The 22,138-nt window shown below is 38.7% G+C and overlaps 2 protein-coding genes and 2 pseudogenes across 2 annotated transcripts; 3 read left to right on the plus strand and 1 right to left on the minus strand.

Moving 5' to 3' along the window:
- Positions 1 to 1,266: 1,266 nt before the first annotated feature.
- Positions 1,267 to 6,195, plus strand: LOC125606351 (annotated as a pseudogene).
- Positions 6,196 to 13,571: 7,376 nt separating this feature from the next.
- On the plus strand, positions 13,572 to 16,007 carry LOC125606352 (patatin-like protein 3). The gene is made up of 7 exons (XM_048775415.1): positions 13,572 to 13,860; positions 14,060 to 14,262; positions 14,343 to 14,529; positions 14,599 to 14,760; positions 14,837 to 15,139; positions 15,551 to 15,726; positions 15,814 to 16,007. Exons 1-7 carry the CDS (start codon positions 13,720 to 13,722, stop codon positions 15,878 to 15,880), a joined length of 1,239 nt encoding a protein of 412 aa, XP_048631372.1. The 5' UTR covers positions 13,572 to 13,719; the 3' UTR covers positions 15,881 to 16,007.
- A 1,128-nt stretch (positions 16,008 to 17,135) lies between these two features.
- On the plus strand, positions 17,136 to 20,132 carry LOC125606350 (annotated as a pseudogene).
- On the minus strand, positions 17,782 to 18,881 carry LOC125606349. The gene is made up of 4 exons (XM_048775414.1): positions 18,576 to 18,881; positions 18,407 to 18,496; positions 18,085 to 18,176; positions 17,782 to 17,887 (listed from the first exon to the last, which is right to left on the minus strand). Exons 1-4 carry the CDS (start codon positions 18,879 to 18,881, stop codon positions 17,782 to 17,784), a joined length of 594 nt encoding a protein of 197 aa, XP_048631371.1.
- Positions 20,133 to 22,138: the final 2,006 nt, after the last annotated feature.

The raw sequence follows: 22,138 nt of genomic DNA on the forward strand, positions 1-22,138 counted from the left end.
TTGTTTGTTTTGTTTGGAGAACCGAATGTGTGTCGAAGCAAATCAATCCTGCAACGAGAACTGAGCTGCTGCCAGTTATTATTATGTCGTCGACATACACAAGGCAGTAGACCTGATGGCCATCCTTATTGTAATACAAACGCAGACGTGTCTGCCATCGAGTTCTTGAAATCCGATGGAGATGAGATATGTCTTTAACTCTTGATCCAAGCACGTGGTGCTTGTTTGAGACCATAAAGGGCTTTCCTCAGGCGACATACATGATGTGGACGATCTTTATCTAGAAAACCAGGAGGTTGAGTTAACATAGACCTCATCTTGTAAAGTACCTTTGAAGGAAAGCATTGTTGACATCGAGCTGCTTTATTGGCCAGTTCCGGGAGATAGCTAGCTGAAGAACAAGCCGAATTGTAATCGATTTGACAACCGGACTAAAGGTTTCGGCGTAGTCAATTCCGTGTTGTTGGTTGAAGCCACGAGCTACCCAGCGGGATTTGTGCCTGGCCAGTGTACCATCGGGATTGTATTTCACAGTATGAATCCACTTCGTTGGAATGACATTTGATGCGGTCGCGGTGGGACAAGATCAAATGTTCTGTTCCGAATCTGAGCATCCATTTCAGAGACCATAGAGTTTCCTCCACTTCTCTCTCTCAAGGCTTGGGTTACAAGTGGTTGGGATGATGGGTTGTGAGGTTTGTTTTGACAGTGGGAGACTGTGTTTAGGGTTGGGCTTTGTAATCTGGTTCTTTGAACGGGTTCTCATGGAATGAGTGTTTGGTGGTAGCGGGTTGGGAGTTGGATTTTGGCTTTGGGACGTGTTTGAGGTGAGGTTTGTGTCTGGGTTGTCTGTCTGGTTCAAAGTACCTGTTGCATGAACAATAGGTGGAGGAAGAGTTTGTGTACATACCTGTGCATTACTCTGGAGCTCCGTTGAATCAATGCCTGGGTCCACCCGTGTGTCATCTGATGATAACACAGCATCGTTCATCTGTGAGGATGAAGACGATGGAGGGTCGGTATTTAACCGGTGGTGAGAATCGGAGCTCGGGGTTGGCATAGCTGTAGACGTAGCTGAGACGAGTGGCACTGGAGGTGGGGTTTGGTGGAGTGGTACAGAGGTGGTAAAAGGGTAAGAGTTTGATGTGTCTGGTTCATCAGTAACGGGAGTGGATGGTGGTTTGGCGGAGAAAGGAAACTTTTCTTCAATAAATTGAACATGCCTTGATGTATAGACACGTCCGGTAGTGCGATCGAGACATAAATATGCACTCTGCGTGAGAGAGTAACCGAGAAACAACACACTCCTTGGATCGCAGTTCCAACTTGTTGCTCGCATACGGTCGTAACCATGGATAGCAAGCACAGCCAAACACTCGGAGCTTAAGGTAGTTAGGTGACTGTTGAAAGAGCACTGCGTAGGGTGATGTGTTGCTTAAGACCGACTGGGCGTAAGCGATGATGAGATACAACCGCAGCTGAAAAGGCATAGCCCAGTACGACGGCGGCAGGGACGCTTGATGAAGCAGAGTAAGTCCCGTCTCGACTATATGTCGATGTTTACGTTCTGCGATGCCGTTATGTTCAGGAGTATGTGGCGGTGAGGTCAGATGCGAGATCCCGTGATCGAGAAGAAAGGCTTTCAGCGCTATAAATTCGCCACCATTGTCCGAGTATAATGTTCTGATCTTGACTGAAAAAAACGATTCTCGACCACTGCTTTGAATGCCACAAACGTTTTCTCGCCACTGGGACTTAAACTTGAGTGGATACAACCATGTATATCGGGTGAAGTGATCCACAAAAATGAGGTATATTTGAAGTTATCAATAGAGACAATGGGGGATGACCACACATCAGTGTAAACATATTCAAGAGGTTGAGTTGAGACAATAGTGTTTGAGTGAAAAGGCATTTATGGCTTTTATTGATAAGACAATGAGAACACGGAATCTGTTTTTGAGAGAGAAACAATGAAACTGGTAAAGAAAACTGAGAAACAAGAGTTTTTAAAAGTGGGTAGGGTGGGTGGCCAAGTCTCGAGTGCCATGAGATAAGTGTGGTCTTGGGAGTTGGCGACGCAAATAGGGAGGTGGTGGTGGGTTTAGACTCGACTGGCCACTCGTACAGCTCATCTCTAGCTCTGCCTTGGAGTAACCGGACCCCGTGCTGAGATCCTTCACCTGAAAGTGGGCAGGAAAGAATTCAACAGAACTCTAGTATTGCATTCAATCGATACACTGAAATAAGGTTCTTATGAAGGTTAGGGACACATGAGAATATTGTTTAAAAGCTAAGGGACGAGATGAAGTAGAGAGAGTAGAGGAACCCGTATGTGTGATCGGAAGACCTGATCCATCGGCAATGATAACCTCTTCACCACCATTGTAAGGTGATGGAGAGAGAGGTTTGCAAGTCGGTGGTTAGGTGATGAGTGGCGCCGCTGTCAACAATCCATTGTTTTGGATTATACGCGGTTGCAGCCATGTTCGCACGAGGTTGCCACGGCGTCTGCGAGGAGTTGTTGTAGCCACCGGATTGTTGCAGCTGAGGACAACGCCTTGCACTATGGATGGCCAAAACACCACAAATTTGGCACTTGCCTTGATATCCACGCAAGTTGGTGTCTTGTTGCTGCCATGTGTTGTTGTTGTTGCGGCCATTGTTGTAGCGGTTGTTGTTTCCCACGATACCCCGAGTTGTGACTCCTGTTTTGGTGTTTGTTAGACACGCGGGTTTCGCGACGTTGGCAGAGATCGGAAGAGATGGGTTAGGAGTCGCGTCTTGTAACTTGACTTCCTGATTCAGGAGTTTCTCATGAACTTCAGTTAAGGAAGGAGGTACATCACGACCTTGTATCTGATCGATAACTTGTTTGTAGTCCTCAGGAAGGCCTTCCACAATGAACTCAATCTGATCTTCCAGATCAAAGGCTTTACCGAGTAAAAGCAAGTTGGTCAAATCGGGTTGTAAACCCCTGGAGGTACTCATCAATCGATTTAGTTCCTTTTTCTTTCTTCTGTTTGCTGTTCGCAGCTGTTGAATGTGAACCGCGGGTGGGTTTGGCGTATGTGGAAGACAGCTTCTCCCAGATCTCGGCGGATGTGGTGGTTGTTGCAAGAATCGGCTGGACTGTGACAGAGATAGCCCCTAATAAGGCGCTATAGATGAGTTGGTCTTGACGCTGGTGTGCTGTGAAAGCAGGGTTGACAGAGACAACTTCAGCTGTCATGATCGTGGGTGGTGGGACAACGACGGTGCCGTCGAGATAGCCAGATAGACCATGGCCATTAAGCAAAGCTTGAACTTGACGGCTCCACATAAGAAAGTTGGAGGCCGTGAGTTTGGTAACATTTGACATGTTAACATTAAGGAGTTGAGCGGCATCAATGGTGATGACGGTGGTGTTATTTGTCGCAGAGTTTGCCATGGAAGCAGAGAACGTAACAGAAAAAAAAGGTTGTGGGCGGCTAGGTTTAGATTTAAAATCTCTGCTCTGATACCATATAGAGCGTAAGCTTAATGTTATTAGATGAGAATGTTACAATATATATACAAGAACTAGGGATTATAAGGATAAGTATTTACTAATATATCCTTTCTATATATACATTCTACAGTGTGGATCTCTCGTAACCATCCTTAGCCTAGACGGCGGCGGAATCCGAGGAACCATCTCCGGTGTCATCCTTGCTTGTCTGGAAAAACAACTTCAGGTTATATATTACCCGAGGCCTAGACTCTCTATATATAAGCATATTTATTTCATGAAAAAATCATAAAGCATATATATTTTTTTTTGTCCGGGCTTTAGACTGTAAATTCTGTATGCGGTTAATTCTATATATGTTTGGACTGATTAACCATCAAATATATAGGAGATCGATGGAGAAGACGTGAGACTAGCTGACTATTTCGACGTGGTAGGGGACTAGTACTGGTGGTCTCATTACTGCCATGTTGACTGTACCTGACGCGACCGGACGGCCTCATTTTGCGGCCAAGGACATTGTTCCTTTCTACCTTGAACATTGTCCCAAAATATTTCCACAGCCCGAGTAAGAAAACAATAGTTACGTGCATATTAGTTATAAATAAAAGAAAAAAAGTTAGTTTTTTTTTTTTTGGTAAAATGTTAAATTTTATACCAATTTTAAAATTTTTGACAGAAATTACAGAGGAACAAAGAGAACAGAGTAACCAAAATCTAAAAACTAGGACTAAGTAACAACAGAAACCAAAAGATGGACATAATCGACAAGAACACATGTAAGCAGCCTAGAAGATTCAACATGTAGAAACACCGATTCCAAACTTAAAAGCTTGGACAATGAGTAATCACTATGATTCTTTTAACCAATAAAATTATGAATTAATTTTATGAATTAATGATATACACGGATTTATCATACTTACTTAGTCAAACAAACAATAGATTCACTCAAAAAACAAACAAACAATAGATATCAACACATAATAAGAGGAAAAATCCAATAGTGAACTTTGTCAAACAAACATTAGAGAATAAGTGAGTACTAAGTGTAAAAATATGTTTTAGACAAATGATTTTTTTTTTCTTTAAATATTTGTTACAACATGCATAATGCAAATACTCAATTCATAAATAATGATGATAATAACTTGTACTACTTGATTTTATGTGGGAAATTAAAAGACATTCTAAATGCAGAGGCGTGGCTGCTCTGTTACCTAAGCTTCCAAAGCTTCTGTCTGGTCCAAAGTACGACGGAAAGTATCTACGAAATCTACTAAGCAATCTTCTCGGAGAGACAAAACTTCACCAGACAATCACAAACGTTGTCATACCTACCTTCGACATGAAGAAACTCCAACCCACCATCTTCTCCTCTTACCAGGTAATTTCCTCTCCATCCTTGTCTACATCACACCACATAGAGTAATTGAATTCTCAAGTTTTGTTTCATCTTTTATGATACACTTAATTAACAGCACTATTTCACTTTTTGTGTTGTTTGAAGGCGTTGTTTGACCCTAGCTTGGACGTCAAGTTATCAGACATATGTATTGGACATCGGCTGCTCCCACTTTCTTTCCTCCTCATTACTTTTCTAATAAAGACAGTCAAGGCAAGACGAGTGAGTTTCACCTCGTTGATGGTGGGGTCACTGCTAGTAACCCGGTATATCACAATCCTCTTGCCGATATCTCAAAAATGAACAACATAAATAATTGATCTATGTCAACTATGTATATTAATTCTCATGTCTGGCTTTTTGTGTTTGGTTGTGTTTATAGACATGGTGGCCATGACTGCAGTGACTAAGCAGATTGTGAAGAACAATCCTGATATGGGTAAGCTCAAGCCGTTGGGTTACGATAAGTTCTTAGTTATATCGATAGGGACAGGGTCTACCAAAAAGTGGAGAAGTATAGCGCAAAAAAAGCTGCGAAATGGGGAATCATATCTTGGTTATATGACGATGGATCTACTCCTATTCTAGACATTACCATGGAATCAAGCCGTGACATGATCCATTTCCATAGTTCTGTTTTGTTCAAAGCCCTACAATCCGAGGACAAGTACCTCAGAATCGATGTAAGAGCCTTGACATATACACATCATGTCGCAGATAGTTTAAATGATGTGATAGCTTATGTATGAGTTCAATTGTAGGATGATACACTGGACAACGATGCAGGTTCTACGGATGTAGCAACAAAATCTAACTTAGAGAATCTTGTGAAGATTGGAGAAAAAGTGCTGAAAAACAGAGTTGTGCATATGAATATCGACACTGGTGCATATGAACCTATTCCAGAAAATGTCACCAATGAGGAAGAACTCAAAAGGTAACTAAAATGTGTTTCTTAAATTGCAAGTAATCTCATTGTTTGATATTAAATTATTTTTTTGGTTGGATTTTATTGTTCTTATTACAAAGATGTTAAAAATTAAACTGGTAATGCAGATTTGCGAAAATTTTATCTGAAGAACAGAAATTAAGGAGAATGAGTAGCGACACAATGACTAAAGATCCAACAAACTGATCGTTAAAAACACTAATATGGGAAGACAAATTGTGTGTGTGTTTATTCGGCGGTCTCTTGACGCCTTGGTGTTTTTTTGTACTATTTTCAACAAATTGAATATATTTGTTATTCTCAAAATAATTACTGATTTGTTAAGCAAAATAATAAATATATAATTACTGATTTTTAATGATCCAGTACCACAACTCTTTTCTGTTTCAAACCCTAAAAATCCAAGGATAAGTACCACAATTATTTTCTCGGTTGTATATATATATACAATCCGAGGATAATTATCTCACAATTGTTGTAAGAGCAATACATGAACATACATCAATATTTGCGATTAATCATTTAACTAATTTAGGGTAAAAAATTGTGTGAAATTGATGATAAATTAGGAGGAGATGCAAGCTCTATGGATCTAGCAACAAAAACCACTTTAGAGAACATTGTCAGGATTGGAGAGAACGTGCTGAAAACTAGATTTGTGCATATAAACATCGACACTGGTGTATATGAACCTGTTCATGATAATATCACCAACTTGAGATAGATTTAAAACCTTATAAGTTTGAAACCTTGTTGATCGGTTTGTTTGATCGCATGTAATCGCATTGATTGATTATTGGTTGATATACAGGTTTGCAAGAAAAAATCTAGTATAAAAGGAACGTAAGGATGCCAGACGATGCATTGTATAAAGCTTGATGTACAAATAATAGTAGTAAGAAGTAACTTTCTGCAGTAGATGCATTGTATAAAGCTTGATGATCGATCGTGCGTTTGTCTTTAGTTGCATAAAATAATTAAATGTACAAATAATAGTAGTAAGAAAATAACTTTCTGCAGTAGATGCTTTTGATTAATTTAGTTTACAGCTGATGATTCTCTATGGGTGCAACTGGTTATTTCTAATTGGAATGTTAGGAATAAAAGGAATGATTTTTTATGTAATAGAAAAAATTGGAATGATGTTAAAAATGGAATAAAAACTGAAATTATAAATGGAATAAAGATTCCACACATTCCATTCATTCACAGAGGTTTAGAATCATGAATAAAAGGAATGACTTTTACAAAGGATTTTGTAAATATGACAATATGATCGGAAAAAGGTGTCCTGTATTCATCACGTTACAAGAGTATATATACGTTACAAAGATCCTAACCAACTTTAGGGTATATTCTTCTAATTACATCCTTATCACATTAGTTGAACATATCTAAATATATGTCCTTATCCTCCAACGTCCTTATCCTCCAATACTCCCCCTCAAGTTGGGAATATGAAAGTTTCTTACTCCCAACTTGAACAGCAAAGTTTCGAACTGAGCCTTCCCAAGCGCTTTAGTTAACACGTCTGCAACTTGTTCTGTTGTTCGCACATGTACCGTCTCCAGCAAGCCATCCTGAATTGCATCTCTAACTTGGTGACAATCAGATTCGATGTGTTTCGTTCTCTCGTGGAACACTGGATTAGCCGCTATGTATATTGCTGACTTACTATCACAGTACATCTTCGAAGGCTTGAGTTGCTTTGCTCCCAAGTCATCCAGAAGTCTTCGCAACCACTTAACCTCTCTAGTCGCTTGCGCCATCGATCTATACTCCGACTCAGCTGATGAGTGAGACACCACTCCTTGTTTCTTTGTCTTCCACGACACCGGCGAGTCTCCTACTAAGGTAACATAAGCACTCAACGATCTTCTCGTCAACGGACATGCCGACCAGTCTGCATCACAGTACACAGACAAACTCAAATCACTCTTTGAACTCAACATGATCCCCTGCCCTGGTGTCCCTTTAAGATACTTAACCACCCGTAAGGCGGCATCCCACTGTACTTCTCTTGGCGTTTTCATGAACTGCGAGAGAATATGCACTGAATACGATATGTCTGGTCGCGTGATTGACAAGTAGATCAGACGTCCAACCAATCTTCTGTACTTCTCTGCTTCTACTAGAAATGGACTCTTATCCAGTCCCAATTTGTGATGTTGCTCCATAGGTGTAGCGACTGGTCTTGCTCCAAGCAAACCAACATCAGATATGAGATCCAGAGCGTACTTCCTCTGTGATAACATAAAACCTTCTTCACCACGTCCCACTTCTATTCCAAGAAAATATTTCAATTTCCCTAGATCCTTCATGTGAAAACATCTACTCAAATAGTCTTTAAACTTGGCAACAAACTCCATATCATTACCACACACAAGTAGATCGTCCACATATATGAGCACCCTTAGTTCAAAGCCTTTCTTCGAATATACGAACAAAGAATAATCCGCATAAGAATTTTTAAAACCGTACCGTTTGAGAGCGTCAGTCAGTTTTGCATACCAACATCTTGGTGCCTGTCGCAGGCCATAGACCGCCTTATGAAGCTTGCAGACCTTGTTCGGATCAGAATGCTTAAACCCCTGCGGTAACTTCATGTAAACTTCTTCTTTCAAGTCTCCATGTAAAAACGCGTTATGCACATCCATCTGATGCACAATCCATCCTTTCCCTGCAACCACTCTCAACAAACTGCGTACTGTGGTCATCTTTGCGACAGGTGCAAATGTCTCTTTGAAGTCTCTATCCTTTACTTGTCTATTTCCCAAAGCAACAAGTCTCGACTTGGGCCTTTCCATAGTACCATCAGCATTGTACTTATACTTATAAATCCACATGTTGCCAATGGCTTTCTTGCCCGGTGGTAAGTCAACCACACTAAACGTCTTGTTATCTTCAAATGCCACTATCTCTTTCTGCATTGAATCGCGCCAAATCTTCTGCTGAACCACTTCTTTATAGCTTCGTGGTTCTCTCTCATTTGTGATTGCCGCCAAAAATGCCTTATGATCAGGAGAAAATCTTTCATCAGATATATAGTTTGTAATAGGATACGGCGTGTTACCTGGACCAGTTGACGAAGGCTCTGATTGTGGTGCAGGAGTAGTGAGATCGTGATGGGGTTGTTCTCGCAAGTACTGAGCATTATAGCTCACATAATCTTTCAGTCTCACAGACGGAACCTTCTCTCTGCACCCTCTCCCCAACTCAGGTTCTGTAACAACTTCATTCTCAGCTGTAGTTCTCGATACTGACTCAACCTCCTCTACCATGTCATTACCGACATCCTTTTCTTTGAGAGTTTCATGTGATGAAACCTCCACCACTGTTTCTTCTGGATTGCTTGACTGAGACTTACTCCCTCTGTCTTCCACAACCATGTTTACAATCCAGTCATCATCAGGTTCTCCTGTCAACTTCTTTGATTCAATCACATCAGAGTTATGTCCCGCAAATGGAAACTCATCTTCAGTAAAACTGACATCTCTTGACACCAGAAACTCGTTACTTTCCAGGTCATATACTCTCCATCCTTTCTTGCCGAAGGGATATCCAACAAATACACACTTCCTACTTCTTTCACCTAGCTTATCCTTGGTTCGATCTCTCCTGTGAACATAACACAACGAACCAAATACCCTCAAGGTCTCATACGCGGGTTTCACACCAAACAGCTTCTCATACGGTGAGCTCCCATCAAGTACCTTAGACGGTGTCATATTGATCAAGTGTGTCGCCGTAGATATCGCCTCTCCCCAAAATTTAGTTGGCATGTTAGCTTGAAACAACAAAGCCCTCGCCACATTCAATATATGTCTGTGTTTCCTCTCCACACGTCCATTTTGTTGCGGTGTGTACGCACAACTCGTTTGATGAACAATCCCCTTATCTTGGAAATACTCTCTCAGACATATAAACTCCATCCCATTATCACTTCGAACGGTTTTAACCGACAGATTGAACTGTGTTTCTGCATAAGTACAGAACCGTTGAAGTGTTTTCTTAACCTCAGACTTCGCAAGTAGTAAATAGGTCCACACAGCCCTTGAGTAGTCATCAACTACCGTCAAGAAGTACACAGCTCCACATGATGCAGGAACTCGATAAGGCCCCCACACGTCCACATGAATAAGTTCAAAACACTTGCTTGTTTTATTAATACTTTCACCAAATACATCTCTAGTTTGCTTTGCTCTAAAACACACGTCACAAGGACGAGAGCAAGCTTTATTCAAAACACCAGAAACTGAAGACAAGGAATTTAAAACACCAAAAGCTGGATGTCCAAGTCGTCGATGCCACAGCAGTTGATCTTCACTTCTATCAGCTCTGTTAGCTCGAGCCACTCTCACATCCCTGAAGTAATACACCCCATCACGTTCCTCACCGGCTCCAATCAGAGTCTTCGAAGAACGGTCCTGTAAAACACAGATAGCATCAGTAAACACGGCAAAACAACTCGTATTCTTCAACAACTTCGAGACAGAAATCAGTGTGCAGTTTAGTTTTGGAACATAAAGCACATCTCGCAATGTTATTTTATCACTCAGTATCAGATCACCCTTCTGAACCGAGATTGAGGTTCCACCATCCGCAAAACCTACAACACATTTCGAAGTTTCCTTCACATTCACAAGATCATTGACACTTCCTGTCATGTGATGTGAAGCCCCGGAATCTATAATCACATCACCTAGATTCTTACCAGACAATCTCTCTGTCTGACCTCCTGATTTTCCTTCGTTGATTATCTGAGTAATAGCCTTCCACTGGTCAGGTGTGAGATCGGAACTCCCTGAAGCATGAGAACTAGTTGCTTGTGCCGTATGTGCAACACCACGTCCTCCTCTTCCACCACGACCCCTTCCTGATCCAGCTCCTCTTCCTCGTTTCTCATTCATCCACTCTGGATATCCTATTATCTGCCAGCAATTACTCTTCTCATGTCCTGTCTTCCCGCAGTTGGTACAAATACGGTCCCTTGCTCTGTTTCCAGAAACAGAGTTATTGATCTCTGTTCTGTCATCACGCGTATCTCGACGAGCTGCATTTTCTTCATACTGTCCTTCTCTCCTTGATACAAAGCCAATCGCTTCTTGTGCTACAGCTTCTCTAGCTTTTGCAGCATTCAACCGAGCCTCCTCCCTTATCACCTTAGCATAAACTTTTCCCAGATCTGGCAACTCATCAGCCTCGATTATGGCTGTCACCACATTGCCAAATCTTGAGTCATCAAGCCCCATAATAAACTGATGTACTCTTTCATCCTCACGTTCTTTCTCATAGATCGCAGCCGCTGAGCAGCTACATGCTGGCGATGGTTTGTAAGTCTGAAGCTCCTCCCACATCATAGCGAGACTACCGTAATAGTCTATTACCGCTTTTCCATTTTGTCGACACGACGACAACTGTTCCATTAGCTGGTGAATACGAACCTTATTACCAACTTCAAACCTCTTTTTCAAGTTTTCCCACAACTTGTAGGCTTCCGTAATGAAAGTTACTGTTGATCTGACCCTCGGTTCTATAGAAGACCTGATCCAGCCCACAATCATTGAGTTCACACTCAACCATGACTCCAAATCTGGACTATCATCACTTGGTTTAGACAAAGTTCCATCGAGAAACCCTATCTTCTTCTTTGCTCTCAAAGCATTCATCATCTCCATTGCCCACTCATTGTAGTTATCTCCCTTTAATTGAACAGACGTTATCATCGCGCCTGGATTATCCGAAGAATACAAAGCATAAGGCGATGCCACCATCGTCTCTCCTTGCTTCACAACTAGCTGCTTTGCTTCACTCGAATCACTCATAGTTTATCACAAAAATTTGCTCAACGTTCTTTAAGATTTTGATGAACAGTTTAAGCAGATCTCTGCTCTGATACCATGTAAATATGACAATATGATCGGAAAAAGGTGTCCTGTATTCATCACGTTACAAGAGTATATATATACGTTACAAAGATCCTAACCAACTTTAGGGTATATTCTTCTAATTACATCCTTATCACATTAGTTGAACATATCTAAATATATGTCCTTATCCTCCAACGTCCTTATCCTCCAATAGATTTATTTTTTTGTTCCATTCCAAAATTGGAATAAGTGGAATTGATTTTGGAAAACATTCATAATAACTGGTAACTAATTCATGGAATCCCATGGAATGATCCATTCCAAATGATTTTATTCCAAAAAATGTCATTCCAGTTGCAGCCTATGTTTTTTACAATGTAGTTGGATTTCGTTCATATTATTCAACAAGTATTAAAGTGGACAACTCAATGATGTTATATGTAAATTATCATTAAAAATCTAGCTTAAGAGGATGTTCAGTGTCAGAAGAACTTGACCCCTTCAAGACCCGTGGACAAAAATAAACTTTCATAAGAAAACTCATATATGTATGTTACACGCCAAAGAGTATAATTTAATCACATAATTAGGTTACTAATTAAGAAATTTTAACAGGTCAAGCAAAAGAAACGAGATACGTGAAGAATTGCATAACAGGGTGTGAAGGGGTAAGATAATATATATTGGATGATTAAATTTGTATTTCTTTTTTAATTGACACGACAAATATTTGACTTAAACTTGGATAAAATGATCTTGCAAACGTGGAGCATGGTGGCATGGATATATTTTGTACTACTCGTCACGGCATGGACAGGAAAAAAACAATACTGATTTGGACATATAAAAAAGTAAAAAACATCAGACATCCGAACACAATATTTAAAAGGATTTTTTACGGCAGACAATATGTAAGAGGATAATTAGGAAAATAACCTCAGAATGCTTTTACTTTGACCGTAAACAAATATCACTCTTTTTCTTTTCTAAGCCTGGATTTATAATTAAAACGGAGCTTGATTTTCAGTTTTCGCATCTTAAGGTAAGCACGCCTAAAACTATTTCAAAAATTATGCAAGCAAATCCTTTTAATCTTCTCTAATTAATTATCTCCCTGGATATTCCAATATAGATTGTTGAGCAAAAACATGTATTATATATCTTTCAGGAGGAATAGAGAAATACTACGCGTAAAATTATTGTAAGTGGGAAAAGAAAATTATCCTAATTAAAACGACTGTAGTCTTGTAGACTAACCGTTTATTGCTTCGAGCAACCGTTATATTTGCTTGGAAGTATGGTTCCCGTTGTCTCTATACGTAAATACTTATATTGGACAAATCACATTCAACCGAAACTCCCAGTTCCGGGATGGTAACCTAAGTTTTTTATTTCTGAAACACAACCTAAGTTTTTTACATAAAATAAGCAAGAAGAATTATACATAAAAATTCTTTAAATAAAAGACTATTCAAAAGTTATTAGCACTGAAGAATAAAAAGATACACATATAGATGAAAATGTTCTAAAGCAGCGGTATTATCTTCCATTATTATATATCTTTGAAATATATATGTTCAGGTGACTTTTGCTCCTAATTTGTGTGCATGTATGTCTACTAATTGTTTTTTTATGGAAAAGTAGTTGTCACCTAGACTTTTTTCAATATAGAAGTATGTGTTTAACATGACATGTATAAAGCAACCATAAGTGTAACTTATGGGCTTGTGAGAGTGATGGACACGACATCCAAATCGAGAAACCTCCCAGTAGATTCACACAAAAAGTCCAACACTAATGCGATGCGTGCTAATATAACATATACATCTATTTCTTCTATATATATGGGTTGTGTTTATTCGTAACGGTAGGTCGTTCTAAGAGCTTCATCACATTGATCACCATCTCTGTCTTGAAAAAGGAACGAGAACTTAAAACTCTTACCGACAAGACCATAAGCTTAGTTTTGAGATTACTAAAAAATAACTTAGAGATAATAAAAAATATGGAATTCTCGTCAGAGAGAAGAGTCTCTTGTCTTCCTCCTTCGTACGGACAACTTGTGACTATCCTTAGCATAGATGGTGGTGGGATCCGTGGGATCATTCCCGGTACCATCTTAGCTTACCTCGAATCACAACTCCAGGTATGTTTACTTAATAAGTGTTGCTAGGATCGTCTCAAGCTAATCAGGAATCATGTCCAATTTTTTTTAATCAAAAGTATATTTGATAATGTAACAAACCATATGTCTCAATCTTTTTTGTCTGTAAATGAAAATCTCTGCTGATATGACTATAAACGGTTGTGAATAGTGTGGTTCTTTGTAAATATATCTTATACAGGAGTTGGATGGTGAGGAGGCAAGGCTTGTGGATTATTTCGATGTCATCTCCGGGACAAGCACAGGAGGTTTAATAGTGGCGATGTTGACCGCAGAGGACAAAGACGTCAAAAACAGCCGTAACCGCAGCCGCCCTTTGTTTGCGGCCAAAGAAATCGTCCCCTTTTATCTCAAACATTCTCCTAAAATCTTTCCACAACATCGGTATGTGCCTTAAGCGTTTGCGTTTAATCTGATCATTCATTCAGTGTCATAGTAATCTGATAAACTTCTAAAATATGCAGAGGGGTGTGTAGTTGGGCTCAAACCATGAGGAGACTCGTACGAGGACCAAAGTACAACGGGAAATACCTTCACGAAGTAATCCTAGGTTGCTTGGGAGACACGAGACTGACTCAAACTATGACAAACGTTGTCATACCTTGCTTCGACATCAAGAAACTCCAACCAGTTATCTTCTCTTCTTACCAGGTATATACACACACATCAGTCCGTACGTAGTTGCATCACGTTTATTGATTCAATGTATCAAATATATAGGCGGTGAATCATCAAGTTATCGACGCAAAACTATCAGATATATGCATAAGCACATCAGCGGCACCAACTTATTTCCCGGCTCATCGATTCATTAACGAAGACAATGAAGGAAAAAAACATGAATTTAACCTCATTGACGGTGGTATCGCTGCCAATAACCCGGTAAAAAAACAAAACCCTAATTCTGAAACCCTAGTTATAGATCGGTCATGTGATGTTTTTTTATATATTTTTGCAGACGTTATGTGCGATTGCGGAAGTGACAAAGCAGATAGTGAAGAAGAATCCAGAAATGGGAGAGATTATCCCATTGGATTATACAAGATTTGTGGTGATATCACTTGGGACAGGTTCGATTAGGAACCAAGAGAAGTATGATGCAAAAATGGCGTCAAAATGGGGAATGTTAAGTTGGATCTATGGAAATGGTTCGACTCCAATTCTTGATTGTTACAGTGAAGCCATTCACGATATGGTTGATTACCAAAGCTCTGTCGTCTTTCAAGCTCTTCGTTCCGAGAACAATTATTTACGTATCGATGTGAGTATCTTCCCATGATAATTATGAAATGAAATGATATAATATTAGTTCTTTCGCTCTTGGAATATACAAAGGAATGAAATAATTTTCAGTACATTAATTTTTTTTAGTAATGTAATATACAAAACTTGATGGCTTTCAACAATCAACACTTATTATTTGTTGTTTAATTTCTACTTTGAATATTTCAAATACAGATTTTTTGTCATATAATAAGAAGTTAATTAAATACATACATTTTGGTTTCATTTAAGCAAATGCTAAGGAATGATTTCTTGTAAGATTAGTCTATATGGTATTTACTTGTACGAAACACTAATTCCACAAATATTAACAATAAGTTAGTGAAAGGTCAATTTTATTGACCAAAAATATAATAACAAATTACATTGTTATGTTTTTCTATTACAGGACGATACGTTGAAGGGTGACTTAAGTTCAGTGGACTTATCGACAGAAGAGAACATGGAAGGTCTTGTTCAAGTTGGTGAAGCTTTATTGAAGAAAAATGTTTCTCGTGTCAATCTCGAAACCGGCCATTACGAACCCATCTCTGATCACGTAACCAACGAGGAAGCTCTCAAAAGGTTAATAATTTTCCTTTTGATTAAAAAAAAGGTTAATAATTTTTTTATTTATATATGTATTTGGCTTTAATCTGTAAAATGTTACAGGTTTGCAAAGGTTCTGTCAGAAGAAAGGAAACTCAGAGAATCAAGATCTCCTAAACTCAAGATTTGATTTTATAAATGTACCCAAAAATAATCTGTAAAACTCATTGTTTGTATCTACTTGTGTGACTACATAGATTCACTTTACTTTGTGAGGAAAACAATATTTGAATATGAATATGATCCCGTACATTAAATTTGGCTTTGTGTTCCATTCCAATAAAATTTGAACAGTCGGTTAGTATCTCAGCTTCATCTTTGGTTATAACTTATAAGAATTGCAAGCTCGAGTTGGGAAGAGATGCTTGCATCCTCCATTACTACGGTCCAATAATATGGGGCGGGCGGGGCAGGGCGACGAGGAGATACGTTTTCATGGTTTCAGATGTTTTCTGGCCGCTTGTATATTTTCTAGAAATTTTAGAAACTACTAAACCTATTTGGAAAGGGAATATATAAAGAGAAAATAAAATATTTAATGAAAAACCAAAATAAGGAAAATATTTGTAAAGAAAAAGGAAGTACTTACTTAGTCATAGAGGCTGAGAGATCCCTTCTTTATATTCACTAGATCTTTTTGCCGCACGGCTAGTCTATTAAACAAATTTCCAATTATTTTTTTATATGTATTTTATATTGTATAATAAAATTTTAGTTAAAATCCAGAAGAAATGGAATGCTAAATTAATTAGAAAAGATAATGATTGAAAAAATCACTGTAGTTAATGCATGTAAAAGTTTCATATGTAATACTAATAATGAACAATTTTTTTACAAAATATAGTTTTTCTAATTTTTTTTTACAAAAACCCTCATTTTATTTTTGATATAAATAACTTACATAATAATTATTGTAATATTTTCATCTGTAGTTTTATATTTTCTATCTTCAAAATGTTGGTAGAAAATAATCACTCTCAAAATCTGAAAAGTTAAGTATAGACAATGAACTGACTTTTGTTTAAATTTAAAATGCTATTATATAAATTTAAGATTGTATATATTTTGTTGTTATCAATAATTTTTATTTATTTTATTTATTATAAACGGGAAAATATTTTATTCTCGCCATCAATGTTTTGAAAACCAAACCGAACATTGACTTGCCATTGCAGACTTGCCATTGCAGTTAGGTCAATGGTTGCACCGGTCAAACTGGGTTGTAAATTTAATTTAATCTTAAATTAAGTATATATATATAGTTATTTTTATAAGACATTTTATCATTGTTAGAAGCTAAAATGATATGCAAATAAAAAGAACACTTCAAAAATAATATAAAAATATAATGGAAACCTAATTTATTCAAATAGATATTAAAATAATATAGGTTTCTAATGAAAGTTTTTTTTCTAATTTGCAATTTTAACTTGAATTTGAAAAAAATAAATCAGAGTTTAATATCAAACTGGACCAGTTCTCAAACCGAACTTGTTGGTTTTTATCACCATTCTTAATCCAACCAGCCGGTCCGGTTCTTATTACTTGATTATAAAGAAAAGATAGTCACCGTATCAGTTGTTAGTTTGCAACTCCACTGCTTCACCACACCATTTCTCAATCACTGAAACTGATCTATATAAATCTCTATTTTATTCTTAAAAAATCATAATTAATTAAGAGAAAGAACTTATGGTGTCTCCTCCTTTTCAAATGCTGTCCACTATTATTACATTTCTGGTAAAATTAAGAGAATTTTATCTATGATGGAGATATGCTAGAAAGAAAATGACACTGTTCATCAGGCTATCATAGTAGTTTTCACTACTCTCCACAACAATAATCATAGTGGCTTTCTAAGTAATTTATATGTTCGTTCAAAAGGAACTATGAATGTCATTTACAAAAAAAAAATATTGATACAGAAGGCAGGAGAGAACATGTATCTGTACATGAATCTCTCTGTATAAGCTTTCTTTGAACTCTGTTCAAGAATATAATCAACCATTCGAGTATATATACTATTCGTAGCTATGGTTCTTCTGAGAAACATTTAGAGAACCACATGTACTTCAATTTCACGATCAAAGCAAAGACTCCAAAGCACGGTACGTGCATCAACCCAACAGCAGCATGCCTACAACATCAATTAAAATATTTGTTATAATTGATATAAGTTAGGGGAGATGAGTTTGAGTAACGTTAACGTAAAGGGGCGTAGGATGATGACAAATCCAAGAAAGGGTATGGCCACCTGGACAAATAGATGCCACATTTGTTATACTTAATCTATTTACAGAATCATGTAAAGAAGGATAGAACCATGAGTGTTACCAGAAGGAGACACAAGCATGAACAATCCATTGGAGTATAACGAATACACCGGTCCATAACACAAAGTATGAAATCCTAAACAATGGGAACCACTGCGTAAACAAAGAAATCATCATCAATGTCATCAACACTATAACCATCATCATGTTATTATCTTTGAGTAAGGAAAGGATACAGATAGTAACCAAAGATTTCAAGAATGTTTCACCGAGGAGGAAAACAGCTTGACTGAATGCTTTATTACAATGAACTGTCGTAAAAAAATGTTTGGTTAGAGTTAAGCATATCAGAGACAAATGACAAAATGTGTGTTAAAACTTACAAAATCTAGATTGAATTCTTTGGAAGTGAGAAAAGGGTAGATGATGAACCAAAACACACCATCTGTAAGCAATACAGCTCCTGCACAAGTCTACAAACCCCAAAAACACATGTTCAGAGAGACAGAGAGAAACTTAACACCGAGTAACTTAAACACATTTGACACTTACTTGAAAAAGAATCTGAAGAATGTAACCCAATGTAGAAGCAACTTGACGTGTAGACCTATTGTATCTCTCATGTCCGTTAGAAGCATTAAACACATTCGGGTTTTCGGCATGAATGGGAGGTCTATACGACCCCTGCTCTTCATGAATGAGAGCGGTTTCGGCTTTTGATTTCGTCGAAAGGGCAGATGAAACAATCGGAGAAGAGGCAGGAGACTTGCTGTTTGGTTTCACAGTCGCGGAGGAGGCGGCGGTCTTTTTGTTGATCTTGCGGTCGCCGGGGACGTTAGGGTTGCCTTTAGGTTCCATTGGAAGCAATATGTGAGTGAAATTTTGTGTGAGTTTTATCAATCGTACTTGAAAGAAAATCTAAGAAAAGGAGTTTTATAGGAGGATGAATGGTGAGGAAGATGAAAAGAATCCATTGAATGAGATGGAAAAATGATTGATTAGGGGAGTAATGGTGAAGTAATTGGATGAAACCGATATGCAGAGACGATAATTGAAGAAGAGGAAGAGGCGACGGAAGCCAAATTCGGAGATCGAGATAATATCAGGAGTACGCCTTACATCTCATAACAGGCCGAGATAAATTAAAGATCAGGCCCAAAAATATAAAAATTCGGAGCCCAATTGCCGAACACAACAGGCGGATTACGTGGCAAAATAACTACTTCCCATTGGCTAATTATAAAATCCGACGTGGACAGGTTCAGGGGCTCTCATATCCCCCTTTTAATAGTGTTAGATTCAAACATAAACAAAATCAGAAAGAAGAGTTTGAGTCAGAAGGAATTAGGGCACCCAAAACATAAAACAATAGAGAGTCAAAATAAAAAGCCGATGATGAATCCATGCAACTCCGAGGAAGAGACATCATGTACGAAGAAACTGAAGCTGTCTTCCTCGTCTCCTTGTGGGTTATCTTTGTTGCCCGAAGAGATGGTTCTAAGTTGCTTGGCCCGCGTCTCAAGATTGGACCATGCTTCCTTATCTCTCGTCTCCAAGTGGCACCGTTCTGTATTGTTTCGCCTGAGTTGTACAACTTCCGATCTCTTTTGGGCTTCACAGAAAAACATATCGATATATGCTTATGCATCCCTCAATACCCAAACCCATGCTGGTTCACCTTCACCCTCTCCATGGAAACCGTGAACCGGCGGCTGGTCCCAGTTCGGTCTAACTTCTACCAGCCTCCGGAAGCATCTTCTATGGTGGCTCATGATTGCGAGATCTACATCATGGGTAGTAGGATTGGAGGGAGAGCCTCGTCGAGTGTCTTGTTTCTGGATTGTCGATCTCACACGTGGAGCACTCTCCCCTCTATGGTGGTGGCTCGATATTCAGCTGCGGCCGGCGTGGTGGACGTACGGTAAGATATATGTAATGGGAGGGTGTGATGACTCGAAGTCCAGCAAGTGGAGAGAGGTTTTCGACCCAAAGAATCAGACTTAGGATGCCTTGCCGATGCCACCGCCTCAGTGTAATTTTCCGTCAATGTGCGAAAGCATAGTGATAGAGGAAGAGAAGGTGGTTGTTAGGAATGGCGCAAGGAGATGAGAATGTCGTGTATTGCAGTACAAGTGGGGGCGGATATTGTGGGTTGAGCCACATGAATTGGAGTGGGAGGTGATGGAGTGGAGAGAGGTGATGGGCTTGGAGGCTCTCAGGAAAACTCTTGCTGCCTCCAAGCTGGTCAGCTATGGTGGATGGTTGTGGGATCGGTGGGAGACATGCAGAAGAGAGGAACCGATGTTAGCGTTGGGGCTGAGGAGACTGGAAATCGATGAAATATTTCTCGGGCACAAACTGAATAACTCTGGTCCCAACATGTTGATCTTTGGAGAGACACAAGAAGACAGGTGAGATTAGAGAAAACATTGTTTGGTCCGAAGCTGCCATGACACTCGATCCTCCTCCACATCAGCATCACTATAAGATTTTGTATGCTCTACCTCTCAACCTATGACCAAAAACTCTATTCTGTTGGATTTGTTTCTCTCTCTCTATTAGTTTTTCAGGTCTTTTCAATAGCCAATTCTTCTTAACATTTTGGGTATGTGATGAAATTTTATTTTGGACTTTTTTCCTTGTTAACCATCAAGTGTTTTTCATTTGTGGTGGAGTGGTGATATAAAGTATCATGACATATCAGCCACACCATTCTGCACTTAATGAAAGAATTCATATGTTCATGATTCTTATAGAAACCTTTGGGCATGGAGATAGTCTTAGGGCATCAGCAATGGTGATACTCAAGGCACAAATTCTTGAAAATAGTAGTTATGATTATTTTATTATTATTTTTTTGGATTAAAAAAAAAACTAACCAATCGCGGGCCGCCACGTGTCAGTGGGACCCGCAAATAGTTAAGAGGCTCATCAAATCGAATCCTAAGCTAGGGAGTTTAAGAGCATAATTAACGGGCACAACTCATAGGCACAAGTTTTTAGGTGTTTTTTAAGTTTTTTTCTTTTGGTTTTAAAAAGAAAAAAAATCGTGGACCGCCACGTATCGGTGGGCTCTGCGCACTTTCCAAAACCCAAACTAAAGTCGCCTCCTATGGGAGAAGCAGAAGGGGCAACTCTTAGTGGGACCCATTCATTAAATATTTCTTTTTTAAAAGACAGCAATAAAAGTTGTCGTTAAAGGTGCTCTAGAGCTTTTGTTGGCACAAAAACATAGATGAAGTGAGACCCACATAATTTTATAATAAATTTTTTCTTAAGGATTTGTGTTAAGGATCATTGTTTCAGATGGTCTTATACCTTTCAGGTTTGTTTAACTGAACTCTTGTGGCACTTAGACCATGTTTAACGGTGCCTCTTGCGTGTGCTCTTAAGCCCAAATCCATTAAAATTTTTTTAAAAAAATGAAAAAAGGTAAGAGGCGGGTGTCGTGAAACCCTGCGGGAGAGGCGCCTCTTGCACTAACCCACTTCGTCTCTCTCTCTCCCTTACGTTACTCCAACTACACAACTACTTCTCTGTAATCATCTAAAATGGCTTCTTTGACTTCACTTCCACTCACCCCGACCCGTCTCTCTCCTCTCAGAACCGTGTTTCTCTCGAGACGGCTGAGGAAGGGTCCGGCGAGAAGTTCGAGTACCAGCCGAGGTTCATTCCTCTTCAAAAAAGTTTCGATTTTTATTTCTGGGCACTTCCCACAATTTTCTTAAGAATCCAAATCAAGAACTTTACCATTGGAGCCAAAAAAATTAAGTGTCTCTTAACTACAACCTCTTAACTATCATTAATTATTAAAAAATTATTAAGAGCTCAATTTCAACTTTTAGGAATAATCATGCTCTTAGCAGAAATAAGATGTAAACGTCATCAATCATTGGGTTTAGCCCACTTTACCTGCTCTCTTTTTAACAAAGAGGGCAGTTAATGTTAAGTGAGTTGTATTTCACAAAATCTTCTATTACTTCTCTGTATAGTTGTATGTTTCAGATAATTTCGTCCTCTTGGATCTTTCAGCAAACTAAGTATGCAGTACTAGAAGAGGATCTGGATATCTCATATCTTTTTAAGCTTAGATTTTAGCTGGAGATTATACTACA

The sequence above is a fragment of the Brassica napus genome, unplaced genomic scaffold (genome assembly GCF_020379485.1).
Source record: "Brassica napus cultivar Da-Ae unplaced genomic scaffold, Da-Ae ScsIHWf_861;HRSCAF=1223, whole genome shotgun sequence".
NCBI lineage: Eukaryota > Viridiplantae > Streptophyta > Magnoliopsida > Brassicales > Brassicaceae > Brassica > Brassica napus.